General features: G+C 41.0%; 1 protein-coding gene across 1 annotated transcript in view; it reads right to left on the minus strand.

Annotated features, from left to right (window-relative positions):
• Positions 1-490: 490 nt before the first annotated feature.
• Positions 491-23,120, minus strand: part of LOC124802986 — a 30,705-nt gene continuing 8,075 nt past the window's right edge. The window contains exons 6-8 of the mRNA XM_047264086.1: positions 8,654-9,090; positions 2,314-2,399; positions 491-653 (exon numbers count right to left, since the gene is read on the minus strand). Coding sequence (XP_047120042.1) covers positions 526-653; positions 2,314-2,399; positions 8,654-9,090 — 651 coding nt within the window. The 3' untranslated portion in view covers positions 491-525. The remainder of the gene's footprint in view (positions 654-2,313; positions 2,400-8,653; positions 9,091-23,120) is intronic.

The raw sequence follows: 23,120 nt of genomic DNA on the forward strand, positions 1-23,120 counted from the left end.
CTGATGATTCTACAGAGGGAGTTCTTCTCTTTCCTCATAATGTTGTTTACTTTCCGCTCAGTATTATTTCAACAATGGAATATTTTCATGGTTGTAAGAAAAGGATTAATAACTCTGGGAAAAATTACAATCTGTCTATGGAGAAAATGATTGACATGCATTATGTACTACTTTTTATTTCTTTCAGACACGGTCACAGAATAAAAAAATATTCTGTGATTTTGTCTAAAAGACTAATAACTAACTTTTTTTCGACAGTGGGCATAACAGATTCTATTGTTACTTCTTCCAATTTTTCTGCATAAACTTCCTACACAGTTATTGCATAATGACTGTAATATCCTCTGTTTAAATTTTTTCCTTTGAGGAAATTGTAAGAAAGTGGAGCTTCTGATTTAGACTGAGTAATAACTATGAGATTTGCTAACACGTAACACAGCATGTAATGAGAATCATACTGTTAGCTAGTAACAAAATAAATAAGGATTAATACAATTTACAGTGTAGTAACATAAAAAATACTAATCACAGTTTTGTTTCATGCAGATCTCTTCTTACATAACCCCGATATGGCCGCATTCTCACAGGTCTCGAATGGTGCTGAGGCGGTTCGTGGTTGTGATGTGGAGTTTCATCTCCTGAATCAACATCCCCTGAAAAATATTGAGTATAATCAGTATATATGATGAGCACTAATTAGCTACTATTATGAAGTTTAAGTTGGTGATAGTGTCACAAAAATGATGTAATTGATGCAATAAATTGCTGCAAGCATGAAACTGAATAGTTGCCTTTCCAGCATAAACTTGTGTGATGTGATGGATTGTATCAAGCAATGGTAAATCCAGGATGGAATAATGACAGTATTATGAAAAAGGATAGATTTCTATTCGCCATTTAGGGGAGACGACGAGTCACAGACATGCACAACAAAGACTACTGAACACAAAAACTTTCAGCCAGAAGCCCTTCTTCCGAAATGCAAAACGTACACAAATACACATTCAGGTAAACACGCCTCACTCACACACATGACCACTGTATCTGGCTGCCAAGACCAGACTGTGAGTAACTGGGTGTGATGGTGGGGGTAAGGAGTATGCTGTGGTGGGGAAGGGGAAGGGAGAGCAAGGTACAGGTGGGGGACAGTTAACTGCTGTTTGTGGGAGCATACAGGGATAGGTGGAGAGAGGGTAAGGCAGCAAGGTGCAGTCAGGAGGCAAGACAGGGGGTGGAGGGGGGAGGGGCCAGACGCGCAGGAAAGGAAAAGGAGAGATGCTTGTGGAACAGAAGGCTGTAGAGTGGGAACATGGTGGGGGATAGGTGGATGAAGGATAATGAATAATGAAGGTTGAGGCCAGGAGGGTTATGGGAAAGTAGGATATATTGCGCAGACAATTCCCAATTCTGAATTGCACAGGTGGGAACTCTTCTTGCAATATATCTGACATCACCATAACTCTCCTGCCCCCAACCTTCGTTAGTCATTTATCTATCTCCCTCCCTGTTCCCACTCCACAGCTTTCTATTCCACAAGTGCAACCACCATCTGTTTACTTCTCTCCATTTCCATCCCCCCCCCCCCTCCCCCTGCTCTCTGTCTAAACCTCCTGACTGCACGTAGCTGCTAAGCACTCTCTCCAACTTGTCCCTGTATGCAGCCACAAACAGTACTTCACCGTCCCTCACCTTTTCTCTGCTCTCCCACACCATCCCCGTCCCAGCCTAGTCCTTACCCCCACCACCCAGACTGCTTTTCCCATCATGTGACGTTGCTCGCAGTCTGGCCTCGGAAGCAAGATCAGTGGTTATGTGTATGTGAGCTGTGTTTGCATGAATGTGTGTATGTTGTCTATTTTGGAAGACGGCCTTTTGGCTGAAAACTTGTGTGTTCAGTAGTCTTTTTGCTGTGCCTGTCTGCAACTTTTCTCCACTATATGGTGATGGAATGTATTCATTTTAGTGTTTTAAGTGACAATTTGCTCAGCTGTGTGCAACTGGCACAGAGGCCATTCAGAAGTGTTATTAGACGACTTTACTTGTCTCCACAGAAAACTACTGCAGTCAATCTACTTAAAGGGCCAAATACGAAAGGTCAAGCAGCTACACACATACAAAACACAAAGGACATTTTACCGTCGCTAGAATTTGTGGACGCGACAAAGTGCTCTGAGCGTACGGCCTTGCGAGATTTGGGCCGACGGTAGTATTTGAACTCGCGGGGCAGTGTGTACGAGCGGGGTAACGAGATCTGCGAGTCCATGTCGGACGGGATGCGGTATGACTTGTACATGAGCATGGCCTGCTGGGCACCTGCACTCCCACTGTCGCAGCCGGCATCCTTCGCTCCCCGGGCCGCCGCCTCCGAGTAGCTCGATCCGTGGTCGCTGCTGCACTCCCTGGAAGAGATAAAACACAGCTGTAGCATAAAATGAAATGAAAGACCGCACTTCATTAAATAATTAATTATCCCCCCAGCAGAAATCCGTCAACCACTCTTCAGAAAAACAATATATCATACACTCAGCTGAAGCTATGTCGTGCTAAAGTGATGTCATAAAAGTTCCACGACAGTCTTTTTTTATTTCTGGGTTTACAATACTAATACGGAACGTATGTTATTTTTATATGATAACGACAGTAGCTGAAGACATGAATTAAACATTTTGCCATGGATAGGACTTAAACCCTGGTGCCCTGCTTACTAGGAAGATGTGTTAGCCATTACTTGCATGCGCTACCCTACTCCAGTGGCCTCCCTAAAATAAACTTCAATCCACGTCATCAGCCTATTTTTCCCTTCTTAAATCGTCAGTATTGCTCTCCGGTGTTAGAATACCACACCAGCTTTGTATGTAATGGGAAAATCATGCCTGTACATACACACTGAAGAGCCAAAGAATCTGGTACAGGCATGTGTATTCAAATACAGTGATATGTAAACAGGCGGAATGCTTTGCTGCGGCCAGCAACGTCTATATTAGACATCAAGTGTCTGGTGCAGTTGTTAGATCGGTTACTGCTGCTACAATGGAAGGTTATCAAGATTTATGTGAGTTTGAATGCGGCATTATAGTCGGTGCACGAGGAATGGGACAGAGCATCTCCATGGTAGTGATGAAATGGCGATTTTCCCATATGACCATTTCAGGGGTGCACTGTGAATATCAGGAATCTGGTAAAACATCAAATCTCTGACATTGCTGCAGCCAGAAAAAGATCCTGCAAGAACGAGGCCAATGATGACTGCAGAGAATTGTTCAACGAGAGAGAAGTGCAATCATTCCGCAAATTCCTGCAGATTTCAATGCTGGGCCATCAACAAGTACCAACGTGTGAGCCATTCAATCAATGAAACATCATCGACATTGGCTTTCAGAGCTGAAGGCCCACTCGTGTACCCTTGATGACTGCACAACACAGAGCTTCATGCTTCGCCGGGTCCATCAACACAGTCATTGGACTGTTGATGACTGGAAACATATTGCCTGGTCGAACCATTATTGTTTCAAATTGTATCGAGCAAATGGATGTATACGTGTATACGGGTATGGAGATGACCTTATGAATCCATGGACCCTGCATGTCAGCAGGAGCTGTTCACTGGTGGAGGCTCTCTAATGTAATGGGGTGTGTGCAGTTGGAGTGATATGGGATGCCTGATACGTCTAGATATGATTCTGACAGGTGAAGCGTACGTAAGCATCCTGTCTGATCACCTGTGTCCATTCATATCCATTGTGCATTCCGACAGACTTGGGTAATTCCAGCATAACAATGCGACACCCCACGTGTCCAGAATTGGTACAGTGTGGCTCCAGGAACACTCTTCTGAGTTTAAACACTACCACTGGCCACCAAACTCCTCGGACATGAACATTATTGAGCGTTTCTGGGATGTCGTGCAATGTGCTGTTCAAAAGAGATCTCCACCCACTCATCCTCTCACGGATTTATGAACAGCCCCACAGGATTCATGGTGTCAATTCCCTCAAGAACTACTTCACACATTAGTCGAGTCCATGCCACGTCACGTTGCAGCAGTTCTGCAAACTTACTGGGTCCCTACAAAATACTAGGCAGGCATAACAGTTTCTTTGGATCTCCAGTGCATAATAAATTGAAAATACTGACTGTTTAAGATGGGGAAAATAGGCCGAAGCCATGAATTCAAGCTTATGTTAGCGAGGGAATTGTACCAGGGTAGCTGTGCAGCTGTGCTGCCTATAGTGTTAGGGTGGTGTAATGGCTAACACGGCTGCTTAGTAAGCAGGAGACTCGGGATCAAGTCGTGGCCATGGCACAAATTTTTGATTCATATCTTCAGCTTCTATCATTACTGTACAGAAAGTTGAGACTCATATGTCTCAAGCAAAATTTAATTATGTTATTTTCATGTTACCTGGTACGTGTGAGTCCTCGGAATGACTTCGGCCATGTTTCTGCATGAACTTACTACGTGGTTGGGCTGTGCTTAGCAGTGCTCAGTTTGGGTTCTTTGCCCATTAGTTACTGTGACACAATGGATGCTGATTGTGAGCACAGAATGAACATTAAATTCTGTGTTAAGCTCAGGAAAACCCCTAGTGACATGTGAACAATGATTAAGCAAGCATATGCAGACAAGGCACTTTTGAGAAGTCACGTTTTTGACTGGCACAAAAGGTTTAATGGAGGCAGAGATTCAGCGCAACACGATCCCATTGCTTGTCGCCCATCTACAGCACATACTGATGTAAACATGGAGCGTGTAAGGCAGTTATTGCAAGAAGACCATCATGTGCATGGAATATCATAAGAAGTTAATTTGTATCATGATGTGTGTCAATAGATTTGACAAAAAAATTTAGGGAAACAGAAACTTAATGCAAAATGCAAAACTCATGCCTCGCATACTAACAGACAAACAGAAAGAGGAAAGACGAAGAATTTCTGCTGAACTACTGGATAGGGCCAGATGTGATCCCACATTTCTGTCAAAGATTATTGCTGGGGATGAAAATTGGTGCTACCAATATGACCCTCTCACAAAGCATCAAAAAGCTGAATGGTGGGGCTCGGTTCACTAGCCTCGAAAAAAGTCAAATGACAACCCCGAGGATCAAGATGATATTCATCGCATTCCTCCAGCATGAACGAAACTCTTTACATCGCAGTCTTGAAATGTTTGCGACAAGCAATTCTATGCTACTGCCCTGTTTTGTGGCATTCTCATGGCTGGTTTTTACTGTGTGACAATGCAGCACGCCATACTGCTTTATCTGTTATTGAGTATCTGACCAGACATTCTGTTATTGCCATCCCACTTCCGCCATAGTTGCCCGACTTCTCGCCTTGCAATTTTTTCGTTTCAGCGAATGAAAAGGCGACTGAAAGGAAAGCTTCATCAAGATATCACATACATCCAATGGGTTGTGACAAATGAGCTCACAAGGATCACAGCTGAAAAGTTCCACAGTTACTTGCAGGGCCTCCAGAAACACTGGCAGCTGTATATAGATAGCCCAGGTGACTACGTCAATAGGAGTCAGGATTATCACTTTGCAAGTGCAATTGCAATTTTTTCTAAATCCTGTCCTGGAACTCCTCTGACAAAGAGAGTACTTCCATTTTCCTCAAGCAACTTTTTTATACCATAAAAATGTATAAATAAGCAGCATTTTCCCCTTCACTGATAACCAGTTTTCCATCCTATTATATTCACTGGCTTAAACAGTACAAAATATGTTTCAATAGGTGCTGTTCTATAGATAACCAGCCCAGATAGTCACACACATTAGCACACCACTTCCAGGATTCGGAGCAGTGTGCTGGCTCTGGACTGAATCTGCCCAATGAAGTAAAGATGAGGGCAGGTGCGCAAGCCAGCCTCCATGTGGTTTGTAGGTGGTTTCCGTGTGGTTTGTAGGCGCTTTCTCATATCCAACTAGGTGAACATTGGGTAGGTACCACCTTCCATATCGGTTACACAATCTATAAATACTTTGGACATGTTCACATGGTTTCACATGGAATATCACTTGATGCAGGCAGATGGGCTACATGAAATCCAGATTAACATTCTGAACCTGTGAATGAGATGGGATAAGGCCACGAAAAAGGAAGAAGAAGAAGAAAATGATGATGATGTGCAGTGCTTAAGATAAGATGTGTAAAGCAGTAATATTTTTGTACTATACTTATTACATGACCCTTTGGCAGACTGTAATGTATGTTTGATTTCTTTTTACTACAGAGTTAACATGTTTAGTAATGTATAACTAAAGGTTTTATATAGGAAAACTGCACAACACAGTAATATGAAGATATAATATTATAAACAGTAATAACCATTTTGAAGGAAATTTCACAGAAACTGGAGAACAATTTTTGACCATACAATGTCCAGTTGGCATTCACAGTACAAAACGTAATGAAATACAGTGTAAAGCACAAAGCAGGCAATGGAATAAGTAAATCTGAACTGGCAGGTGTTTATAAAAAACAGTGTGCATCCTATGAAATACACAGGGCAAACAGGTAGGAAATTTTTGACATAATATGGGGAGAATGCAAATGCTTCTAGATTGGGCAGCTACAGCAGATCGTTGGCTGCCAAACATATATATGAGACTAGTCACCCCCTGAAAGGCACACAAGAGGACTCAGAGGTGATGCATGTAGATAAGAAAGGAAAGAAACTCTACCTGCTTGAGGAACATGAAACAGTAATCCACTGGCTTAAGTCTGATAATGGACTTAATATACAAACTGGTGAGAAAGGTAATACGTTCTTGATTTTTTTTTTAAAAAAAAGAACCTTCTTTAGGGTCTTAGTATGATATATGGGAATGATTCTGCATCAATAAGCATTGGTATGGTGTCTCTCCGTATCCTCTGTAACATCTTTGGAGTGTTATGGAATAAGTCTCTTGGAGCCTACACATGTTTATGAACTAACAGTGCACAGGGAGAGAGCTGCTGTGACTGGTGTTTAACATTTTACTGAAGAAATGCTTCAGTGAATGTGCAGCACATGTTTATGTAGGATTAACTTAGACAGCCAGATCACGGAAGCTTGACTCCCTAAACGTGTTGCTGAGGATTAAGTTCCCAATATTAGTGGTTCTGTGCTACAGTATTTATAAGGATTACCTTAACAACCACTACCTCTGGTTCTTAAAACAGGCAATATTAGAGTAACAACAACTTCTGAAGCAAAACTGTGTGACAAGAATACACCCTTATATAACAGATACACATTCTATAGGCTATAAAGTTAGCTACTTCAGAACTACCATTCAATGGACTATTTAAAACTGACACATTTGTTTTTATACAGATGGAAATCCCACAATCATTATGGCAATTAAGTGGTGTTGCGAAAAAAGAAGAAAAAATGCCATAACATATGTACACAAACTATTTTAATGAAAGCATTTGTAAAACCACTCTAATGAGGACAACTGACTCTATTTTCTCCTCCAACTTGGGTCCACAGCCACGATAAACTTATTGAAAAAGGCATGTTCCCCACAGATTGCTGTTGAAGAAACACTTTCATATAAGTGACATTCTGGATTTTAGTCGGCTAGCCTACTTGTCTCAGTGCACCTGCTGTTACTGCAGGACACATAACGTCGTTGAAGAAACAGAACCGCGTAACTAACTATTCAGATTTTCTGGATTTTGGTCAGTTGGCATAACTATTAGTGCACCTGCTGTTGCTGTGGGAAAGATGAATTTTCTATACCTTACAATGAAAATGAAGCTGAAAGAATACCAAATAAGTAAAAAAAGGTGTAAATTATGTGTCAAACAGATGCAATGGAAGGCCACTGTCCTTTGTCAGAAAACATACGGTATGGACAGAGTTAATGCTATCTCACCTGTTGGTTATTACTATCAATAACTTCTGATGTCAGTCACACACACACACACACACACACACACACACACAGAGAGAGAGAGAGAGAGAGAGAGAGAGAGAGAGAGAGAGAGAGAGAGAGAGAGAGAGAGAGATAGTTGCCTTTCTGGATACACTCTACAAACCAAGATTTTAAATTCCTTTGCACAACATTTCCTTGTTACATTTGTGCGTTGAAAATGACAGGATGTGTACCTGTAGAAATATCGGCAGTTGTCGAAGGCACCACCTAACTGCATAAGTAACTTTGTGAAAAAAAAGTGATTCAATAGTTACAGCTCACGTTACCAAAAAGGAGAAGGCCCCCCCCCCCCCCTTTCCTCTAATTCCCAAAGCAGTACATTGTGTTACTAAACAAAAGTACAGTACATTACTTATTGTCCATGCACAATGATTTGAAAATAGGCCCCAGTTCAAAACTATTGATTGAGTAAACAAAAAAAAATTTTTTTAATGAAATTTGCAGCTATGGATGGTTTTTCGAGGCACTGAAAACTTTTAATGGTTGATTTCAATCTAGATGTTAACCTTAACTTTAGAAAAGAAAAACGAGAAACAAAAACTGTTTATTTAGTCACTTGGAAAAAATACTGAAAGCTCACAGACATAAAACAGGCCACAGATATAGAATCTTAGCTTATCCGTGGTTTCCGCAAACCATTAATGTAATGAAAGTAGTTTATCAACAGTGGGTGCAATTCCATTACTGTAACACAGAGGAAAATATCAATTCTCAACAATGCTCACCTGTCCATGTGGTCATCATCTGACAACCGATATACAGGGCCTCGTTCGTGCTCCCAGCTGCAGTAGATGCTGTTGCCCTCGAGGTAATGAGGCGCCAGGAGAATCTCAGGTGTTTTGGAACGATGCTTCGCACGTGGGGGTGGGAGTAAATGGTAAGAGTATGGTGGTGGCAGAGCTCTGGAACTCGGAGGTGTCGGTGGTGGCCAACCACCCTGGTTGTGTCGCTTAGCTCTCGGTATCGGCTGCCGAGGCAGTGAGCCAAAGTCATCGCCGACACCTGACGGTGCACCTGAACCTGGTCTCTGTATTTTACCCTGCTTTATTTCTTCCTCAATTATCCGAAGCTCTGCTAACTGCTTCTGTTTCTTTTCCTGCAGTTTCTGCTGTATGTTCACCCTTGAGCCAACACTGCTTGCTTCATTTTCACTTGAGCCACCCTGCAAAAATTAAATCCACATATTGTGAGGAACATAACAATACAAGATTCTAAGTTTGTCTATGTGATAGAGAAAAGAAACAAATTATGACACATACTCATAAGCATAACTGCCAATAATAACAACTAACATGGCAAGCAGATTGTTCCTCAGCACCTATTTGCATAAGTAAGAATATAATCAACAATACAGGGTATTGAAAAAAGTGTCTAACATTTTACAAAGGTAGTACCACTCAAAATTAGGTCCTACAACCATTTCTGGAAATAAATGCTTGCTGGGATATGGGCTATTTTGTCCTCTGGTAGTCATCTGTATAATGACACTACAGCAGGTTCTCATTCTTACACATCTTTATGACATCCTTCTCAAAGAACTTCGAATTCATGCGAACAACTGAGCAAGGTGGGGCACAGTTCACATCTCACCTTGCCATACTGATTTACGTTTTACGAGGGGCGTTTGAAAAGTCCGTGCAAAGTCCAAAAGATAACATCACCGACATGTATTGAGGTCATGTTTAGTTAGTAGCATCTTTTGAAAGAATGCACACCAAGTTTCAGCCATATTGGTCTATTTCTTTGTGTCTGGCATTCGTGTGTATCAAGGAAGTTGAGTGATCGTCAGAAAATGGATGAAAAAGAATTTTGTGTGGTGATTAAGCATTACTTTATGAAAGGCAAAACACCTCAGGAGACTAAAGAGAAGCTTGATAAAAATTACAGTGACTCTGCACCTTTGATTTTAACAGTTTATAAGTGGGTTCAAAATTTTCGGAGCGGACATATGAGCACAAGTGATGCTGAACGTTCTGGATGCCCTGTGGAAGTTACGACTCCAGAAATCATTGATAAAATCCATGATAGGGTGAAGGATGACAGAAGAGTTAAGGAGCGTGGGATTGCTAGTGCTGTGAGCATATCGAATGAATGAGTGCATAACATTTGGACATGAGAAAGCTATCTGCAAAATGGGTTCCACGATTGCTCACGCTTGACCAAAAACGGAATCGTGTGAAGTGTTGCAAGGATGGTTTGCAGCTGCTCAGGAAGAATCCGCAGGACTTTAAGCATTGTTTCATCACTGTGGATGAAACATGGATACATTACTATACTCCTGAGACCAGACAACAATCTAAACAATGGGTTTCCAAGTGAGAATCTGCACCAAAAAGGGCGAAGACCATTCCTTCGGCCAGAAAGGTTACGGCGACTGTCTTTTGTGATTCGCAGCAAGGGATAATCCTCATTGACTATGTGGAAAAGGGTAAAACTATTACAGGTGCATATTATTCATCGTTATTGGACCATTTTAAAACCGAGCTGCCTGAAAAATGTTGGCGATTGGACCGCAAAAAAGTCCTTTTCCATCACAACAATGTACCAGCACACACCTCAGCAGTTGTGGTCATAAAATTAATGGAAATAGGATTCCAACTCATTTCACATCGCCCCTATTCTCCAGACTTGGCTCCCTTGGACTACTATTTGTTCCCCAATTTGAAGAAATGGCTGGCGTGACAAAGATTTTATTCAAACGAGGAGGTGATTGCAGCAACTAATAGCTATTGTGCAGACTTGGACAATACCTATTATTCGGAGGGGATCAACATATTAGAACAGCATTGTGCAAAGTGAATAAGTCTAAAAGGAGACTATGTCAAAAAATAAAAAAGGTTTATCCCAAACACGTAAGTAGATTTTATTTTTGCAGACTTTTCAAATGCCCCTCATATGTTGTAAGAATTCAAAAGCCAAGCATTGCTTATTAAGGCACCTTTTGTTGCTGTGGTATAACTATGGATGCTCTAACATTTCACTCCATGTATTATTGTGTAAGAGTGTTGGTGTTACAGCACAGTATATGTAGGGCTGGGCCCCTGCACATTCAGCCATCACATTAGCAGATACGCTTTGTGGGCCAGGAAAGGCGTCAGCACTACCTCAGGCAGCTGTTTATCAACAGATAGCAGTACTGACTACTACCGAGCCTACAGCAGTTGCCCAGCAAGTTGGGGTGCAGGCTGTGGCACTACATGCTGTATAGATCATGGTAAACAGCGCTGCAGTTGTGGGGCGCCTACATGTATACCACAGACTTCCGTGCCACTTTAATGTCAGGTCAGGCACGTGTGGAGATGCCTCATCCTCCGCTACACCTGACACCTGGCCGTGGTTCTGTTCTACCTCCCGCGACTCCGCTGCAAACCGGCCCTGCACTAACCTGCACTCCGCCCAGACAGCGCTGGCCTGTGCACTGATGGCTGGCTCGCCACCAGCCCGCACACTCTCAGCCGGCACGGTTCCCACATGCCAGCTACTGGCACCAGCAGGATGCTGTGCTGTGGATCCCACCCATCACAGCATCTTGGACACTTCCAGCTCTCGCATCAAAGTCTTGACAATTCCTGAAACTTGGACACTGTCAGTTCCTACTCTGGCACCACCTGTTTTAGTGCTGCCAGCTCTTCTGGCACTACATGTTTCAGCAGCACCGACTCATCCGGCACCACCTGTTTCAGTGCCGTCAGCTCCTCTGCCGCCATGTGCTCTGTGGCCACCTGCTGCAGCTCTGTTGGCTTCAGCATCTAATCCCAGTTCAACGGTTGCTGCTCCAGCACCCAGTCTTGTTTGTCACCTGGCCTCTCCCCACTGCCACGCCAATCTTGATGTAAGCGTACCATGTCATGTTTTGACCAGACAATGCTGGTGGTGCACAGACTCAACAATGACAACAATGTTGCTCTTCCCATTTGTTGCTTCTCTTCAGATGTGTCTCCCTTCATTACGCTGCAGCTGAGTTGTGCTCTTCCTTGAGTGTATGTTTCTCAACCATACTGATCCAGCTTTTCATTTCATATTATTGTCTCAGCAGCTGCACATTCTCAGCCATGTTCTCTCATCTCCGTCACTTGGGTGGTCCATTCCTGTATCTTTTTTATGTGCATTCCCTTATGTGCTGTGGTCAGTCTGTGTGTCTATCATGCTTCTCTGTGCCTTCAGGTTCCAGTTCCATCGCCGTGTATTCTCCCTCACCGGACCTCTTCCTGCTGGCCTGGCTGCCACAGCCAATGTTGCCGATGCTGTCTCCTCAGCCTTCCTCCTTGCAGCAACACATCCACCGGCACGCCCAAGGCCATGCAACTCACAACCGGCCCTCTCCACAGTGACACCGACACTGCTATCTCCGCCACGGCCTCACCTGCAACTGCTACAGCTATCAACATTGGGCCTCTCGGCCATGCCACCATCTCTGCAGGCATTGTCGTGGCCATCATTGTGGCTCCTTCTGCAGTCGTCAGCGACCCTGTCCCAGCAGGCCCACTCGATGTCATCCCACCTGCCACCATTGTTGTGACCATCTCGTCTGTGAGCATCTCTAATTCCCGCTGCCTTTTCCCACAACCACTGCTGCTCCCACTTTGTGTTTCTCCAGGTCTGGATAGTGTTTCCATGGACTCTTCATTGTCAGTTCAGCATCTGCTCATTCCATCGGGAGGTGGGGGTTGCTGGTCATTCCACTATGTGGCACACACATCACAGTACACAGCACTGCAATTGTGGGGTCCAATTCACATACACATGGTCACGTGACTGTACACCTGCCACAAGCATACTTAGGTCACTGCTGAGCCCCTCAGTGACCAGTTCAACTCCAGCCTCCAGACCGTTAGCCAGCCACACTGTGAGACAACACCATGGACCCCAATGCCTGTCAGCAGTGCAGTGCAACTGATAGTACAGTCCCGCACCTTAACCAGGCTCGCAGTCACTGCTGTTCCACCATCACTCTGGAAAACCCTGCTTCCACAGCTCCTCATCTCCACCGACAGTCAGCACTTCATCCTCATGGGAATGGCGAAGTAATCACCTAAAAGGTCATTGCACTGTATTCTTCAATTGTCACAGAAGGCCCTCTTCCATTAGTCAATGTGTGAACTTTTGTCCTCGAACTGCATGAATTTAATTCATATACAATAAACAAACAATGTTACTTCAAGCATGCCAGTCAATCACTACCTTAGTCCACCACTCGACAGGACACTTCATACAGTGCTACCTTGTTAATCTTGTGCAATAAATGTGTTCATTTCATAAGATACTGTCAGTAAATTACTCTGCTAACAGGTAATGGGTGCAGGCAGCACATTTCAGTTTAATATTCTAAAAAAAAAATATGGCATCAGTGGGTGGAGGAAATTAGCAGCACCACAGGCCAATTTGAAATGACATAATCACTAATACAACGGTTTCATGAAGAATTGTGGGACTGCCTCAATGGAAAAATAAGAGATACAACTTAAGCACGCACAATAGGAGCCAAGTTTATACTCTCCGTCCATCTGTTGATATATGCTCATATGCAAGATATCCCTAGAAAGGGGTGGGACAAGCCAAGGCCAAGTCTAAGAAGATCCTGGTCTCTTCCAACAAATAGCATTAAGAAAGACACTGTTGAAAACTATATCTGAAAATTGTTCATCACTAGGAGAACACGTATAAAAGATAACTTCCATGTCACAAAAATTAAATGGTTTGTTCTTTAAGTTAAAGAAGAATGGACTGGTTGCATCAAACTTGCAGGCATACCAGATGAATATTAACCTATTTGATTGTGAGCTTAGAAAATTCAAACTTGACAATCATGGTAGACACCATAAAAAATAAACTTCTGCAGGGAATGAGTGATTATGCCTGAAATAAGCCATTGACTAGTGACACTGCCCTGTGAGTGAACAAGAAATACTATGGCGATATTACATTCAGAAATGGTCCCAGGTGCTATAATTTCAATAAGTACCATATTTACTTGAATCTAAGCCACACTCAAATCTAAGCCACACCTGAAAAATGAGACTCGAAATCAAGGAAAAAAAATTTTCCCGAATCTAAGCCGCACCTGAAATTTGACACTCGAAATTCAAGGGGAGAGAAAAGTCTTAGGCCGCACCTCCAAATCAAAACAAAGTTGGTCTATTGTAATATGAGACACAATTTAGGTCGAATGAATGGCGATACAGCTACAGTAGTTTGGTTCGAGTCGTAAGCTTAGCAGTTAAGCTTTACCAGGTAGCCATTGCTAAGAGTCAGGTGCTCCGTCCGTATTTATACGGATACCCTTCCATATACCTGATGGCCTCGGGAGAGCCAGTCATGACAAAACTCTACCATCTGGTGAGCACAATGTATGAGACAGGCGAAATACCCTCAGATTTCAAGAAGAATATAATAATTCCAATCCCAAAGAAAGCAGGTGTTGACAGATGTGAAAATTACCGAACTATCAGTTTAATAAGTCACAGCTGCAAAACACTAACGCGAATTCTTTACAGACGAATGGAAAAACTGGTAGAAGCCGACCTCGGGGAAGATCAGTTTGGATTCCGTAGAAATGTTGGAACACGTGAGGCAATACTGACCTTACGACTTATCTTAGAAGAAAGATTAAGAAAAGGCAAACCTACGTTTCTAGCATTTGTAGACTTAGAGAAAGCTTTTGACAATGTTAACTGGAATACTCTCTTTCAAATTCTAAAGGTGGCAGGGGTAAAATACAGGAAGCGAAAGGCTATTTACAATTTGTACAGAAACCAGATGGCAGTTATAAGAGTCGAGGGGCATGAAAGGGAAGCAGTGGTTGGGAAAGGAGTTGTAGCCTTTCCCCGATGTTATTCAATATGTATATTGAGCAAGCAGTAAAGGAAACAAAAGAAAAATTTGGAGTAGGTATTAAAATTCATGGAGAAGAAGTAAAAACTTTGAGGTTCGCCGATGACATTGTAATTCTGTCAGACAGCAAAGGACTTGGAAGAGCAGTTGAACGGAATGGACAGTGTCTTGAAAGGAGGATATAAGATGAACATCAACAAAAGCAAAACGGGGATAATGGAATGTAGTCAAATTAAGTCGGGTGATGCTGAGGGAATTACATTAGGAAATGAGACACTTAAAGTAGTAAAGGAGTTTCGCTATTTAGGGAGTAAAATAACCGATGATGGTCGAAGTAGAGAGGATATAAAATGCAGACTGGCAATGGCAAGGAAAGCGTTTCTCAAGAAGAGAAATTTGTTAACATCGAGTATAGATTTAAGTGTCAGGAAGTCGTTTCTGAAAGTATTTGTATGGAGTGTAGCCATGTATGGAAGTGAAACATGGACGATAACTAGTTTGGACAAGAAGAGAATAGAAGCTTTCGAAATGTGATGCTACAGAAGAATGCTGAAGATAAGGTGGGTAGATCACGTAACTAATGAGGAGGTATTGAATAGGATTGGGGAGAAGAGAAGTTTGTGGCACAACTTGACTAGAAGAAGGGATCGGTTGGTAGGACATGTTTTGAGGCATCGAGGGATCACAAATTTAGCATTGGAGGGCACCGTGGATGGTAGAAATCGTAGAGGGAGACCAAGAGATGAATACACAAGCAGATTCAGAAGGATGTAGGTTGCAGTAGGTACTGGGAGATGAAGAAGCTTGCACAGGATAGAGTAGCATGGAGAGCTGCATCAAACCAGTCTCAGGACTGAAGACCACAACAACAACAACAACCCTTCCTTTTTCACATGCTTCGTCTGGTTTGAATCGGTTGCTTATTTTTCTTTGATCTGATAAGTGATGTTCTCTTTGTTATAGGTGTTTACGTCACTCTAAGCTGAAAATGTATTATTGTACTGTGTCATGCATTGTTTGTCGCATTCTGATAATGAGTGTTTACGACGTTTCGCTTTTGTGCGCGCTACCGCCGCTTACAATAAAAAAACGAGAGTAATTGCCTCATTAGCAAAACAATGGCAAGAGACTGCTATTTGTTGTTACTTACACTGCTGCTTTCTTTGCAGAGGCCTCTTTTGTACATTGCATTCCGCGCAGAAATTAGAGTCATCTTAGATTTAAAAATGTAGTCAATTGCCGTGCTTCATTTCAGATTGTATCACTATTAGACATAAGAATAATACGAATATAAACATGACATGATATGTATATTCTTCCGTATTTGCTGTTGTCTCACACTATTTTCGTAGGTTATAAGGCGGACAGGATTTAAATGAGATAGCAGCAAACATGAAAGAATACATGGCAAAATATTTATATTCATATTATTCTTATGATGAAGAGAATACTGCATGTGATTCACAATTCATAAAAGTTCCTATTACCAAACATCTGTTCTCACAGGTAGGAAAAAATTCGGAACATAGAGTTGGCCATATTGACAATCATCCCAAACAGTCTAGCCAGTCGGATTTTCGTAGTACATTGAAATGCTGCTACATTCCATTCGAAGATGAACAATACGGAATTTGTATTTACTTCGTTGGATAATGTATGAAAATGCAGTGGTCGAAACTCGGGGCGGAGGAAAAAGCTCGTCTTGCTCCTTTTTTTTTAAATTTAGTTACTGACGCAGAGGTTTTGGCGCCAGTGTTTATCTTTGTGCCTGCAAAGCATGCCTGTGTAGCGCTACATACATTCGACAGCAGAAGTTAGTTGTGGCGGCACCTACCAACATTTTTCAGAACTTCCACTTACTTTGCACTCGATCCTAAGCTGCAGGCGGTTTTTTGGATTACAAAAACTGGAAAAAAAGTGCAGCTTATATTCGAGTAAATACGGTACAGGTATCTATCAATGTCACAGCATGAGAAAATCCAACAGAAAAACTGCGCCCAAGATAGCAACATGGCCTACCAGACATTCTTTTCAAATGCAGCGGCAGGTAAAGATGCAAGAACAGAATGGTAATGTACATAGACTCAAGCACACCTGTCCAAATATCCATGTGATGACAATAATGTTGACACAGAAAGTTGTAATAGCAAAAATGTCAACTTACCTGCCAAATGATTAAGACCTTCAAATTTACGTGTTCTGAAGGACAACAAGAATGGTAGGATTAAAGTGCAGGATAATCCGTACATACAAGTACCTCAATGAGGCACAGATTCACTGTCTGTTAGCATCCAAAAAGGAGGTTGCTAGTGTGTCATCAGCAAACGCAATGTACTGACTAGACTAACCATATTATTCGAATTTTTAAGCAAAATCAGTATTGCAATCAAGTAGTGCAGACTTGTAGCATAAAAGACTAAGTCATCCACATTCTGAAACAAGGCATGCACTATGCAAAGGTCTGGTTAATTGAATTTCATATGAGGGAGCAGCAAATACTCCATGTGAAATTCCTAGAGGGCAAACAAAGAAGACTTTCTTTTACACAATTTAGCCATGGAAATTCTTCAGATAGCACATTCCGATCAGTGTGAGCCAATGCAAACTAGGTAAATCAGTGGGGTTAAATACTTCCTTACTTTAACTGACAACTAGTTCCGCAAAATATCTGTATATGTCTCAGAAATAAAAATCAAGCGCTACAGCTACATTATGACTTTAAAAATCTAGTTGAAAGGCAAAGTGGTAAAAAGAGTCCTTTCATGTCAAATCAACACAGAAAATACAATACTTAACATGACCCTCTTAAATGTTCATAAAATTTGGTGTGTTCATTGCATATGACAAGAGAATGAAAAATAACAAATTACAGAATTATATCACAAGTAAGAAAATTTGACAAGCACTGCTGACAAAACCAGCTGTAATTTCTTTTCTAATAAAAAGCCAACAGTGAACCAGGTAATTCTGGAAAGGTCTTGAAGCAAGCTTTTCAATGATATGTAATTGTGTCACATTCGAAAAATGTACACAATTAAGGTCAGTGACCTCGACCTTTGACCTTGAATTTCTCAAAACATGTCACCTTCAAAATTGACGAAAAAATATATTTGCTTTTTCACATTACACAACACAACACAGTAAAAAGTGAAGTTGGGATGAGAATGGGATTAGGAGATATAAATTAATATTTACAGCAATGTGTTGCATTAACGCAAAATAAATTGTATTCAGATGCCAACAATATGACACAAAGCACTGAAAAACATATTTATTGTTAAAAAGGTGGTGTTATAACAACGCACAGTAAGGTAACAATGTAGGCACATCAATATCGCTTTCAAATATTGGATGGCAGTGTAGCTGTTACATGTACACAAATAGTTGTTGCAAAAGGTGTTGTGTTGAAACTATACAAATCTAGCTTGAAGGTGAAGTTTGCAAAGATCATGTATCGCTGTAATCCTTTCAGGCAAGATGGACACAACAGATACAAGAAGAATCTATATACATAGCAAATGCTTATGGTTGATATGATTGGTGGCATAATGGCAGGCTTTAAAATATGTGATAAATGAAGAAAAAAGTAAACTTAGGGACAAGGGCCTGTGGCTGACCCAACTACATTGAAACAAGTGGAAACCGCAAACCTGCATAGCGTCTCAGATGAGTCAGACACACCTGTAGCCCTAAGAATTGCTTCCAATGCATTAAATGATAGTTTGGTATCTCTTAGTGAGCCCCCAGTGAAAAAGAAGAGCCTGTAAGAGAAAACATATGTGCAGAAAAAGTTTGAGTAAGTGTCTGAGGCATTTTGAAGTAAATATATACCTAGCACGGAAGAAAATGCAGATTATGAAACAAATGTTGAATCTGAAATGATAATGCAATTGAAAGAGAAATTCAGTACCAGCACCACAAGCACTGAGAAGATCCAAATTCTGACACTTCTTCCGAAAAGTTGGAGCATTCAAAAGACTGAAAATGACTCTGGAGCCTCTAACTATTTGGTAAGAAAAGCAAAACAATTAGTTAAAGAATGTGGTATTTTAGCAACTCCCAATCCAAGACCCAAACATATCTTACGTGAACAAATTGTGAATTGTGTCATAGAAATCTACAACAGAGACAATACAAGCCAATGTTTGCCTAAGAAGACAGATTTTGTTTCTGTCATGGTAAATTGTTTCAGAATACACAAACAAAAATGACTAGTGTTGGGAATCCTGGATGCATTGTCAGGCATTCAAAGATGGACAACCAGAACTGAAATATACGATTAATGAAATTTTGCCAGTTGCAACCCAAGAACTGTCTTTTGGTTTGTGCAACCGCTACCCATAGTGTGTGTGTTTGTAGTATTCACCCAAGCGTGAAGCTCAGGTTGGAAGATTCCAGATTAAAGGAGTTGACATGTGATGCAGACTGTCGAATTAGTACCTACAAACACTGTCTTCCTCTGATTATCTGTAATACAGCACAGCCAAAATGCTATATGTGAAAGCATGTGAAAACTACCCAAGCACACATTCTATCATAAAACACCTGCAAGAGTTGTTTGATGAAAATCAAGTTGATGAAATAACATGTAAACCGTGAGCAGGTACGGATAGAACAACTTTCCAGACCTGTATATCATCTGTGGAAGACTTCTTGGAAAACCTCGAAATCAAATTAAAAAAGCTTCTGTTGCATTCCCTCATAGCCCCCAAACAGTCTGAATTTCAACACCATCTGAATGAGACACTTTATGACAATGAATACATTGGAATATGTTATTTTGCAGAAAGTTACGCATTTGTCCTGCAGGATGAGGTGCAAGGGTTTCATTGGAACCATGCACAGGCCACCATTCATCCATTTGTTACTTACTATACAACATCCAGAAAACCACACAACAGATCATGTTTCCTTTGTTATACTCTCAAAGTTTTCTCCAATTCACCTGACATCAGAAATTAATCTCTAACTCGAATCCAACGAGACTCGTACCTTGTGATATCACAGGATTTGTTGCACGCATGTATGAAGGTCACTGGTTGCTTGGATGTGTTTTGAATGTTAATGAAGGTACCAATGATATTTCAATTAGCTCCCTACATCCTCATGGGCCTTCACCTTCATATGTACACCCTGAGAATCCTGACTTCTTAACTGTTGACTAGAAGGACATTCTTGCATTGATTTGAGAACAGCAATTGGGTGAACGTATTTCCTTTCAACAAAAGATGCAAAAAAGGTGTCATATGTTACTTCCCAGTACTGGGGTATAGTAAGAATAGATGATACATTTGCCACATTTTTTTTTTCTGTAAACGTGAACCTGTTCATCATGCCTTCCCAGAATGTGTTCGGATGGAATGACTATATCATATTTTGCATCAATGAAGGTTGAATGTCATTGTTTGTGACCTTGCATATTACAAATGCTTGCTATTGGCCTGTTGACTGTACTAACTTACTGTGTTACATCACACCACCACCTTTTTAACAATAAACACATTTTTCAGTGCTTTGTGTCATATTGTTGGAGTCTGAATACAATTTATTTTGTATTAATGCAACACATTGCAGTTACATATAAAATTCTCTCTCCTAATCCCATAGTCATCCCAACTTGATTTCATACTATGTTGTATAGTGTAACATGTAGAAGCAAATATATTTTTTTCGTCAATTTTGAAGGTGTCATGTTCTGAGATATTCAAGGCCAAAGGTCAAGGTCACTGATCTTAATTGTGTACATTCTATGAATATGATAAAACTACAAACTGTTGGAAAGCTTGTTGCAAGACATTTCCAAAATTTCCAGGTCCACCGTTGTATCTTTAACAGAACGGAAGTTACAGCCATTTTTGTCAGCAGTGTTCATTAAATTATCCACACACTTTTAGAACTTCAAGTTGTCTTATATTTTGAAGAATCAGCCTCAGTTGCACAAACTTTCTGGCCTTTACCAGGTTTCAGTTAAATTAACCTCGCCTCCTTCAGATGCAAAAAATTACTATAACATGCCAGAGTAAGGCACAGTCAACATTAAAATTAAAACCTATAGTACCATGGTGAATTAAAACTACTTAACTGAAGTCCAGCCCCAGCATCTCTTCACCACGCGGTCGGTTGGCAGCGGCAACTTCGTTGGCACTGACCATTGCATGCGGAATTGCACTGAGCACATAGAAACTTGTGTGCGTGCGCGTATGGAGAGTCAAGGCTGTCTGTATATCACGTGTTGGGAGCTGATAACCGTAATTGTAAGCAAACTAAGCATTACATAGATGAAGTCTCTATGTGTATTAACTATACGCTCATCACGCTTATGTGCTCCTGACTAACACAGGTCAAGTGTACTAACCTATAATCTACAATGTACCCTCCGCCACACTCCAATTAATATGTGTGACCTATGTCAGTTATTAGCATAGATGAATTTAACAATTATGCAGCAAAGTAAAGTAGAACTTAGCTGCTCTAAATATTTCCCTCGTAATGATAACGATAATGTTATCGCGTTACTCACAATGTTACCTATAGAAAATATTTCCTGCATAACCTACATCGTAGAATATATTTTAGTATACTTGGCCTATGTTGGTCAATAGCATGTAAGTGTGATGATGGAGATGTTTTACCTTCCGTCACACTTTAATTAATACGCTTGACCTATGTCGGTCAATACTAGTTAAGTGTGATGACAGAGACTTTGTACACACAGTTACACCCTATTTAAATTATAGATAATGACTAAGGTTTTAATAAGGGAGACAAGTAAGGTGCTCGCTATTAGGCATGTTCGGTGGGGATACTTTACACAATGACCATATGTGCTTAAAATCGTAAAGGTTATCCTTAAACTTTATATACCCAACCAAGTAAAGTTCCTACCATTTAATACAATTTGCATTTAGTTAATACAAATAGGGACTTCATCTACATAATGCTTAGTTTGCTTACAATTACGGTTATCAGCTCCCAACACGTGATATACAGACAGCCAACGATATACAGCCTTGACTCTCCGTATGCATACGCACACGAGTTGCTATGTGCTCAGTGCAGTTCCACGTGCAACGGTCAGTGCCAACATAGCTGCCACTGCCAACTGACTGCATGGTGAAGAGATGCCGGGGCTGGACTTCAGTTAAGTAGTTTTAATTCGACATGGTACCACTGTACTATAGGTTTTAATTTTAATGTTGACTGTGCCTTACTCTGGCATGTTATAGTAATTTTATGCTTCTGAAGAAGGCTAGATTAATTTAGCTGAAACCTGGTAAAGACCAGAAAATATGCGCAACTCAGGCTGATTCTTCAAAATATTAGCCTATCACAGTTGCTGGCAGGGCTGCAATATGCTAAAAATTCTTAAACTCGTCTTACTTGCGCTAAAATTCTGTAATTTGTTATTTTTCATTATCTTTTCACATGCAATGAACACACCACCTTTTACAAAAACTAAAGAAGGGAATGTTTGGCACCTATGTTGATTTGACTTGGAATGACTCAAAACGATCTGCACTCTATGCACAGATAATGGCAGAGAATATGTGAACAATAATCTGACAAACGTTTTCCAAAATGGAGTAGCGATCACTATAATTATACCATAATAGAAAAAGCAAGATACCTGCTTTTTGAAGAAAATTTGCCAAATAAGTTTTGGGCAGAAAAGTTTTCGGCAGAAGCAGTTTACGTAATTACCAGATCTACCATTAAGGCATTAAGAAACAAGTCTCCACATGAAGCTTGAACAAACGTGAACTTGGATCTTAAATATCTGTAAGCAAGGACCAGGTTCAGATTCTGAGATCCAAATGACAAAAACAGAGCGTATCTTGGTAGGATATTGTGAAGAATCAAAAGCATACAGGCTTTGAGAAATCCTGAAAACAAGGGACATATATTTTTTTACAAAGCCGCTTCTAAACAGTGTAAAGAAGAAACCGATTCACAGGAACCAGATCACTTGTTCACCCTATTACTGGAGCAGAAACAGAATGAAATAAGACACGGTTGGAGATAAAACACTGCTCTATTACAAATTACTATGTAATAAAGCAATCACGACCGCAAATAAGTCACGCACAACTGTTCCGTGCATCGCCAACTTCAGCCATATGGTGCTTTAAATCTGAAGACAGCCATAATAAAGGCTGAAACCGGGGGTTACGGAAGTGTCGAATTCCATCAGTCTGCTTTGACCCATGACATCAGCAATATGGCGGAAACGGCTACTCGAAGTGTCTCCAATATGGCGCCTATGATGTCACTACATACACATAGCAACAAATACGAAAATACATATAAATAAGATATAAATAAGACAATAACATCTCCCTCCAAAAATACAATCAAACTAAT

The sequence above is a fragment of the Schistocerca piceifrons genome, chromosome 6 (assembly GCF_021461385.2).
Source record: "Schistocerca piceifrons isolate TAMUIC-IGC-003096 chromosome 6, iqSchPice1.1, whole genome shotgun sequence".
Taxonomy (NCBI): Eukaryota; Metazoa; Arthropoda; class Insecta; order Orthoptera; family Acrididae; genus Schistocerca; species Schistocerca piceifrons.